The sequence below is a fragment of the Taurulus bubalis genome, assembly GCF_910589615.1.
Source record: "Taurulus bubalis genome assembly, chromosome: 2".
In the NCBI taxonomy this organism is placed as follows: domain Eukaryota; kingdom Metazoa; phylum Chordata; class Actinopteri; order Perciformes; family Cottidae; genus Taurulus; species Taurulus bubalis.
The window spans coordinates 16,156,966-16,167,599 of NC_136590.1; the positions used below are offsets into that span (position 1 = coordinate 16,156,966).

General features: G+C 42.9%; 1 protein-coding gene across 1 annotated transcript in view; it reads left to right on the forward strand.

Moving 5' to 3' along the window:
- Nucleotides 1-8,060, forward strand: part of shisa9a (shisa family member 9a) — a gene marked incomplete at both ends in the record, with an annotated part of 43,513 nt that extends 35,453 nt beyond the window's left edge. The window contains one exon of the mRNA XM_079237762.1: nucleotides 7,087-8,060. Coding sequence (XP_079093888.1) covers nucleotides 7,087-8,060 — 974 coding nt within the window. The remainder of the gene's footprint in view (nucleotides 1-7,086) is intronic.
- Nucleotides 8,061-10,634: the final 2,574 nt, after the last annotated feature.

A 10,634-nucleotide genomic window follows, 5' to 3' on the forward strand; every position in this document is an offset into this window, starting at 1 on the left:
TTAAAGGAAAGCCACACTGCACGAACATCAGTAAAAATGCTGATTAACACTGTCATTCTCAGTCTTTGACCCTGGCGTCGGCTGTCATATTATTTGTTGGTGTATTTCTGTTCATTGCCAGATAACAAGCCAAATATAGACATCACACAATAGATATTTTCAGCTACAGCTGTGTTTGATTGCAGAAAATTGTTCAGTTATCTGAAATGCCAACAGAAGGCGCCTTGGTGTCGGTCCCCAAGGATCAGAGAACAAAGGGATATTTTTCTCAACTCAATATTATTGCACCAATATTCAATCAGGAGAGAATGAATCCATCATATGAGAGATGCCAATGTATCCACTGACAGGGGTTTCAATAGACCAGAATGCAGCACAGCCACAATTTGAGGAAGGGACACAACCCTGCTGTTTCCCGACTGGAAAACCTTCCTCTCTGATGTTAGGCTACAGCTTTCCTTTCATCTCAACCACACATAAAAGCAACAGATGGAGGCAGCACACGCTCTGGGGATAGAGGGATTGCATTTTGGGAAATCTCTAACTGTATGGGGAAACCGATGAGGCAGCCTGATGGAAAAGAAGGTGCAAGGAAACGGCCAATTCCAGCAGAAATACTGGAATTGGTTAAATATTACAAATTGAGAATATACTCTATTCAATAACCGTTTTCAAATAACCAGTTCCACTATAACTTGCTGCTCAAAAGAGTTATTTCAAAACATATAGTTTCTGGGAATCAAACCTGAAGTTACAAACATGAAGCAGGCATGTTCTGAAAAGTCAAATGTTAGTTTTTGTTTCATTGTTTCATAATCCCTTCCAGACATGTTTCAAGCTATATATAAAAAGCTACCATTGTTTCTACTACTTCTCCCTTATTCAAAAATGCAGAATGTGTGAATATGTAAATATATAGATATGTAAATATTCTACTTGAAGAATGTAGCTAATGGAAACTGAAAATGCCATCTACAGTGCATATTTTGCTGGAGGCTTCAAGTTTCCACATCACACTAATGTAAGTCACATGTAAGTCACACAACTGTCTCCAGGCTAGTTCTCCTGCTTGTACGTCCACGTCTTAAACTCAGATGTAGGGTGATCGCAGAGAGATGAACGTGAAAGTGAGATGTTGAACTTACATACTGATCTTTGGTTTGGGCCATTTAGGATAGCTTAATAATTAATTAAGTATTTTAATGTTAGAACCCCGACCGACCAACACACACTGCAACTCTTGACAAAACCTCCAGGCAGCTCTGGTCCAAAGAAAATAACTCGGCAAACAGTTTGTTTCTGTGCAAACACACGCCGCTTTTCTTCACTTCTTTATTTAATTTTAGAATCTTTTACAAAGGACATTTAGCTATAAGCAACATTTCATGATGGTCAATATATTACACTTAATTATTTTAATGCAGGCAGAAGACGGTGACATTCTTCCAAAGTAGTGCTATAACTATATGTGTGTGGACTCTGCTTCTTTCTGTGTCGCAGTGATCTTCGTCAAGACCATTTAACTTAATAACTGCCACGTCTTATATTGCATTTCAGCAGTCTACAAACACAAGTGAATGTTTTGGTACACGGTGCTCTGAAGTAAAAGCCTGAAAATAGGTACTCCCGTTTGAATCAAGAATTTAATCTCAATTAAATTTAAGAATCTGAAATTTCCAGATATACCCACCACTAGTGACAATCATCTGACCTGAGGTGTATTTTAATGGCAGCTGTTTAAAACATCAAAGACAAATGTTGACATGAACATGAACACAGAAACCATTACTCCGAAAAATGATTTGGCAAGACTGAATGTTGACCATGATTAATTACTACTCGGAGGCCGTGTTAACTCTGCAAGTTAACTTTTATAACGCACTGACATCTTCTGAGAGCAGTGACTTATCAATCTAACAAGCTGTGGTAGATTTCTGAAAAGGGTTGGAAGTCGTATAAAGTGTACAGTATTACAAATGTGCAAAATCACCAGTGTGGTTCAAATTTGTCCATGTGGGATTACACAAGGCCCTCTTTGTGAATACTACATTAGGAACCAATGTAGAAATGACAGTTAAACCTTTTTACTGCGTCTTGACAATCATCTTCTCCTCCTCCTCTTCAACTCCTTTCCAGTCCACTTCTTCTCTCTCTGCTTCTTTATATCTAAAATGGCCCTCATCTTCCTGTCACCGCTTCTCCTGGACCATTTTCCTCTTGTTTGCTCTTCTAACCTTTAATGTCTCGGCTTGTTTTTCCTTTCTCTCACTTTCCCCCTCCACCTCCACCTCTCTCCCTCCTTGTCCCCTTCATTTCCTCTCTCCTATTCTTTTCTGCTCCCTCCCTCCCACCTTTCTCCATTTCCCACTGGCCCCTTTATCATCCGCCTCCTGCCCTCATCTCTGCATTTTCCTTCACCTTTTTGTTTCTTTTGTCTCTCTCTCCCACCCACCTCTCTCTCTCTCTCTCTCAATCCATCAGGCTCAATATCACTCCTTAAAGAATCACTGGGGCGCTTATGTCGATCCTCCCTTATAGCAGCTCATATCTGATTCCATTTCTGTAATTGAAGGGAGGCCTCCCTCCCCACTTCGAGCTCACACTTGACTGACAGTTTTCCATTCCACACGTGGTATTCAAAAAGGCTCCTATGATGATTGGAAACCTGTCCAGAGATATGCAGCACAGGAGCCTGGGATTCCACGAGGCAAGCTGCCAGGCCAATGATGGGAACGTCACACACAAGCTGTGTGGAGTAAGAGAGGGAGAGGACAGCAAACACAACCAAAATTCCAGCGGTGGCTCTTTCAGAAGTCACCTTTGTGTGTGCGCCGCTAATCTTGAGCAACATAAATGGACTTTTCTTTTCTTTTATTCTCCTTTGCTACACAGTCTAGTGCTCTCGCCTCCACCTGTTGACCCCATGAGAAATGGAACCAAATCTAAATCTAACATCAACACCATTTCCCCAACTCCCTCCAACCACCTTTTTTCCTCAACTTTTCTTTAATTGCCTATGCCGCTTTCCCAATAGTCTACCATCCAGCTGATAAGCCACACTTCTGCCAATCAATAGCCATCTCCACTGCCCCCCCTGTGCATCTATATAAGGTCACTTTATCGAACTCCAACTGCAGCCAAGGCAAAAACCAACTAATAAAGGTCCCTGGATGCAGAGCAGTAACTTAGCCCAGAGGAGGACGCAGTCATCTACAAGTACAAACGACCAATCACAGCCCACATCTAATGCACAGGCTAAGTCTACCAACTGCCAAAACCCATTAAGAGATGACACATTCCTACATGCCTGTTACTACGTTTTTCACGGGTAGTCTGCAAATTAAATTGAAACTATCACACAACAAGCCGCAAGCGTTCTTTTATGGACTTAACCCCACCTGCCGCTATAGTATCTATTGCAGCGCTTTATATGCAAGACTCAAACAGTAAAAGATCATTATCGGTGGGAAATTACTAAAAAAAAATCTTTGAGAACATGTAAATTATAATGACATATCATCTCACCTCAACTTTAATTGAATCTTCTCAAATCTCTTTATATGCAAATGAATTTCAAAAATGAAACACGGTGGGAGAAGGTTTCTGCCTTTTTGATTTGGTGCAACAAGGAGAAGGGATATCATAACAACAGTTAACGCTAATGCCAGCATGGCAACAGGCTCACAATGACAACATGCTGATGTTTGGCAGGTGTAATGTTTTCCATGTTCACCATTTTAGCTTGGAATGTTTCATGCGTAGCACGGACCTCTGCTAATTGCCACTGGACACACAATAAATATAGCTCAGGATAATGGAACAAAAGTACAATTTTGACAAACTGGTGGCTAGAAAAAAAGTCAGGGGATCACCAAAGTCAGTAGGATTCGAAAACGAAATGTTAAGGGATCGCAAAAGTCAGTAGGATTAATCCTTTAGGCAACAATAACGTCTGAACAAAGTTCCACGGCAAACCATTGATGAGATATTTCAGGTCAGACCAAGACGGAAACAGAGACACTGTTATTGTTAGAGCCTCGCCGCCAACAAGGGCTAAAATGTTAATGACCATAAGATGTCACATTCTCTAGAATGTTATAACAAAGCACAGGCAGTTTGCTCTTGTCTCTATAACAGCCCCATTGAATGTCCTATGATTCCCCATAGCTCACCTTCTTGGCTTGACATTACTGTATTTCCACTGCCGGGATAGCAGCTGATCTTCTACAGATTGCCCCTTCTGGTTATATCGCACATCCTGTGACAATATTAAACATAATTAGCAAAAAATTAGCAAAAAAATACGGTAAAACATACAAAGAGGTTTTTAAGACTTAAAAGTATTAAAACAATCCATCACCATGGCAGTAGACAATCCAATTGGTAGATAATAAAAAGCAGGTTGACACACTGGTCTTACGCTAATAAGGTCCTTATGTTACTGGCACTTAGGGACTTCAGAGAAACAGTGCTTGATTCTCTGATACACAATGCCTGTTGGTCTTTGTGGGGTGCTGGCCTTTCCCCATGCAGTGGTATCGGAGCTCACACTGTGTAACAGCTGTGTTTTCCATTTCCACTCACGTACGCCGCTGGATGTGAGCCGACTGCCGGCGGATTGATTCACCTGTCGCCTGAGCAGGTTTGATCCCCAAGGGCGGTCTAGCGGCAACCTCAGCGGATGAAACGCCGCTCCCTCCCAACCCCCACCCCACCTCACAAACACCTCTGCTATCCCTCTGCTATGTTTCTCTCCCCGTTCACAGAGCGATAAAGTAGATTTATAGTTACAGCGGCAAAGCAAACTCGTTGAGTGTGTTAACTTTATCTTCAAGGACGTGGAGGCAACATGGGCTAAAGAGTAGTGACTCGATTGTGAACGTGTATTCGACAGGGAGAAAAAAAAGGTCACACTTCGCAGTGATAAGAAAGACTGTAGCTCGGTGACAGTGACTGACAGAGGGAGGAAAAATGTGAGACAATAACTGCTTCAAGGCTAAAGAGACACAAGCACACACATACACACTGAAGATATGTAAAGATGCTTACACAAAGAGGACAGTGAGGCTTGGTAGATACATGTAAATGTCTGTTGGTTCAGACTATGTATGCATGCACATGTGTTTATCCTGTATATATTTATGTGTTTCCTTGTGATTTTTACCCCTTAAATATATAATTGTTCACAATAATTTGCTTTTTTTTCTGCTACTTTATGTGCTGTGAGTGCAAGTCAAGCCACTCCTTAAGTCTGTGTTGTGTTGTGTTGGGTGGAGGAACGATGGACAGGAGGCTGGTGTCTATTTCTGTGCTGCCATTGACTGTCTGCATTGGAACAGATTATATGTGCTGATCAGTCACACAACCAAACTCATCATAAAGAATACTTTAGGTAGCAAGTGGCTAGTTCACTTGTTTGCTAAATGCATGTTATATGATCAATCTAGCACTTTAAATGCATCACACACACTTGTTACACTTTGTGGTGGCATTCCAATAAGTGACAAAGCTAGCATGTTCATACACTGTACAAACCCATCGACACATTCACATAAAAATACAATCCGTAATTTAAACGGTCCAGAAGGTCTTGAAGTGTGGACAGGTAGATTATTTAAGATACAGGTAGTTACATGTGCACCACTATAGTATGTTGGCGATTACATTTATAAAATAGGGGGAACAGAATTTTACCAGCAATTAGCGAACCGCCAACACACCCAATAACAATTCTGTCTGCTACTTCAGCACCATGGACAGCGTCATGGATTCATCAATACACATCACAGGCGACTGATATTTCAGAGCCACGGTCAAGCCATAGACTCTAACTTGTACAAACCTCAGTCAGATAAAGGATCAATAAGTCAGGCATGTATGACATATTTAAGAAGGATGCACCAATTAGGACATTTTGGGCCAGTAGCGAAAATAACAAGTTGTTGTGGTTTTGTTATTGCTGTGATTTATGTCCCTTTTGTGCCAAAGAAGAAGTCATTATAGAAAATAACTGGGCTGTTTTAAAGTAATTCAGCTTGTCATTACATTGTCTTTCAATGAGCACAAGTGCAATCACACAAATGTATGAAACAACCTTTAATATAGCCTTGCCTTCATTCACATGATAAAGATTAATTTTCGAAAAATAACTGCTCCAAAAGCCACTCGTCTGCGTACTCAACGAGAAGAATGGTTCAATAAAGTACATACGTAGCCCAATGAAAACATTATTTTCGAGAAACATTAATTAAATGTAAATGCGATTTGAAACATAAGCAGTAGACTTTAGTCTACATTAATGTCCTCCCCTATATATGGTGACAGATTTGAGCCTTTATTATTTATCCGTTCAAGAGAACAACGCCCTCCGCGATCAATTAATTAATTGCACTACCCTTCATTTCCTCCCCAGAAAGGCCAGTCTACATGATGTTCTTGAAATCTTTTCTAGTTATTTTAGGCAAATGTCTAAAGAGGAAAAATAACATTCACCAAGCTACTTTTTTTTTATCATAGTGAACACCTTCCCACCACACAGAAATGAGATGTTTTCTTGGCTTAATAAGGAGGAAGAGGCGAGATGGTGGAGACATTCTGGGCTTTTTCTTTTGATTTCACTCCCCCGGTGGCACGACGGGCCTCTTTATGCAGGCGTTTACAGTAGCCGTGACACCCTGCTTGGTCAGTTGCAGTAGATGAGGGTAGGCTGACTAACAAAGGTAAAGTACATGGGGTTTGTTATACGACCTTTTCAGATTGTGGGAGTAAAAAGGATGGGATGTTTTCTATCCAACCTTCTGCCTGTGTGTGTGTATGTGCTCACATGTGCATGTCTTAGTTTGCAGCTAATCTGCAAACTGCTGAAAGTATTTTATGAGTCACTCTATATAACAGTTGTATTGTCTTTCTCTTCCGCAGTAGCAAAACAGACAACCTGGGATATTGTTTTGTTGTCTAAAAAGAGCAAGCAAATGAAAGGAAGCAAATTCATTTCGATATACGAAAATTTCAGCTGCTCTACCTAACATTTTAACTAGCCCTCTGTTTCTCTCTCTCTCTCTCTCTCTCTCTCTCTCTCTCTCTCAGCTGCCAAGTACAACGGTGAAGTCTACAACAAGCGTCGGGTGATGGTGGAGCTGCCATCGAAGGGCGGGCTTCCTCTCCAGCCGATGGGCAACTCCAGACCCTCCATGGGCAACATGTCCTCCATGGGTAACATGTCCTCCATGGGTAACATGTCCTCCATGGGCAACATGTCTTCCATGGGCAACATGTCACCAATGACTCCTCCAATGACTACCAACCCCATGGCCTCGAACCACATGACCTCCAATCCCATGAACCCCACCATCACCCAGATGACCTCCATGACCCCAATGTCATCTATGATGCCCATGACCTCTATGACACCCATGACGTCTCTCGCCCAGATGACCTCCATGACCCCTATGACCTCCATTACCCCAATGACCTCCCTGGGTCCACTGACTCCGGAACCAGTGGCCACCTATGTCACTGAGATGCCGAGCATCTCTTCCTCAACCCTCCCGACAGAACGGCACATGGCCGGTGTCGTCGGAGGAGGGGGATTAAAGTTGAATGGCCATAAACTCAAAGGCAGCCATGGTCACGTGGGCCACAGCTCTCACAGCTCTCATAGCTCTCACACTCACAGTCATGGTCACAGCCACAGTAGCAAGCCGCCAGGACTCGGGGCTACCTCCCTGGCACACATGGCAGGGACCATGCCAGGTGGCACGTCCCTGGGTATCTCCAGAGCCACAGAGACAGCCATTGGCTCCAGCTCAGCTACAATGGGCCGCCCAATGGCGTACAGTTCCAACACAATCGCGGCTGGGCATTCGATGGGGCTGGGGCTGAAGGCCTGGGACGGGACTGAGACGGTGGGCCGGAGGAAGACCTACGGGCACAAGAGGCCTCAGTGTACCGTGCTTGAGCCCAACCAGCTTCACAGCACCAGAGGCCACAGCCACAGCCAACATTTCCTCCCCACACAGCCCTATTTTGTGACCAACAGCAAGACAGAGGTGACTGTGTGAGAGAGGAAGAACGGGAGGAAGAGAGGGGTAAAGGATGCATGTGGAACGATGGCACAAGTAATCTCTGAGTGGAGACACCAACCCCCGCGTTGGTCAACAGTGCAGATCTATGTGTGTGTTTGTGTGGCTCATTGGTATACTGGTGAATGTGGTGGGACAGTGTTTCAGAGTGGTCCTCGTTTCACAAACGGAGTTCACCGATCAAATCACTAAACAGACGTTTGTTTCCAAAAGGATGGCGTCCCAGTTGGTGGCATCTGTAACCATAACTTCAAAGAGCCTACAGAGCAGGGCTGTGTGTACACTTGTGGTGATATTAGTAATGATAACAACAATCTGAGCATTACAGTACAACACGCAGAAGTGAGAAACTGCTGTTAAAAAGAAAAAGAAAAAAGGATTGGCTTCACGAACCAAAGCTGAAAAGCAATATAAGGGATTAAAGCACCGGAGTTGGAAAGAAGAACACAGCAAGTTTACCCACAAACCTTGCAACAACAAAGCAGCATCTGCCCAACAAAGCGTTAACTGGCTTGAAAGAAATAACATTCTCTTATGATTCACCTCCCCCCAAATCTCCTGAGGGCTCTGAAACAAGCACACGTGATGAGTGCTGGGCTTTGGACTGCATACACGAAGGGCTTTGTACTGTGGCTATTCAGAAGCGCCTTCATAAGATCTGCAGCTGAAGGTCGGCCTTTTTCCACAAGGCTCCAGCACAGAGAATGGAGGCTGTCACACTGGCATTGTTCTGTTCTGATCTCGTCTGTGTGGTGACAGGCAGCTCAGAGGAGGGATAAGGAGGCAGCGAGGCGACATCAGGAGGATGCTGCAGCTAGTGGAGGCTCCACGGAGCATGATTCTCGTGCATGCACATACATTCACGCACATGCAGAAACATACTTTTACTCAAACAGATAAATAAACATATTCTGTAGAAATACCGCACAATGTCCAACATGGCTTCTCAAAGAATGACAACAATAATTGTATTGGATTACGGATGGCTGACATTTAGTTCAATTTGTGCATATTTGTCGACATTACATTTGGTTGTTTGCTTTTCAAAAACTCAGTTCAGTGTTTCTCCAAACTGCTATTCTTTGAAGTGAATCTGGACCACCACACTAGTCTAAAACTCTTTAACGAAACTCAAGAAAAATCGCAATGACTCCATATCCATTCAAGGACAGGGTACAGTTTTGGATATATAAATACTTTTTGAATCAGAAAACCATTGAAAACAAGGTTGTACAATTGAAGGAATCATTTTGAGAAAGACAGCTATTTGCTTTCTTGTTCGGAGTTAGATGAGAAGATTGATACCACTTATGTCTGCATGTTCAATATGAACCCACAGCCAGGAGTAACGGGGGAAACAGCATTCCTGGTTCTGTCCAATAGTATAATAACTAAATCTGCATATAAGCAGCTCAAAAGCTCACTAATTTATATGTTGTGTCTAGTTGTTGTAAAAGGTTGTCAGGCAACAAAAAAAAAGTATGGATTGATCACTTACCATCCTCGAGTTCTAGCTGAAAAAAGAAACACCATCACAACCAGCAGAACAAAATAACTATCTGGGTTACACGACTTGAATCCTAAAGTCTGACAAATAGGCCAAATCTTCTAAAGGCTTCTCCGAGCCTGTAAAATAGAATAAAAGACAGCGAGGACAAAATACTCATCTAAATCATCCACGAAGCTGGTCCAAGACCCATTTGGCTTAACACTGAATGCAGTTTTGTTATAAATGTGTGTGCAGATCCAACCAATGCACAAGCAAAAAAATAAAAATGGTTAAAATAGTCCATTTTAAATCATGTAAATGCACAGGACGATCTGTTGATGAAAAAACACTGGATTTCAGTGTGACACATTTGATTGAGAGCTCCAGCAGCGCTACATTCAGTTTAACACTGTGTATCCAGAAATGTAGATATCAGATACAAAGGGGGGGATGAAACAGCTAAAGCAGTTGAGCGTAAGAGGAGGGGGGTCTACAGGATGGGAATGTGTTTTCTCCTCGCACTGTGGAACCCCCTGCTGCCTCGAGGGTCACATGACTGGTAACTGGGGACCAAATTGAAAGCATGAAGCAGGATTTAAGAAGTCATCAGAGCATTAAAATGTGTCACCTTTACACCACCAACTAAAACACACACACACACACACACACACACACACACACACACGCACGCGCAGAATACATTACAGGGTGGACTCTGCTTTTCCTCTGCTCCCACAGTGCCGAGCGGCAGGCCTCGTCACAGCTGGGAGACAAAAGAGTCGGTACTGTTACTGCTCCTGTTGTATATGAAAGACTGTGAAACTCCAGACCATGGCCCTTTGTAGCGATACCTTATTATGCTTTATACATAGCCTCCCCCTCAATCTCTTGCTTTTTATCTTTTCTTCTTCACTTCTTTTACCCCCTTTTTCTTCTTTGCTTCCTCAATGTCTGACTTGAGAAATATCTGCGAGAAACAAAAACAGGGCTGTGTCGAATCTTTTCTGTGATGGTTGAGTAAACGTCCTGATGAGACGGTGAATAAAAATAATTCACCCCGCACC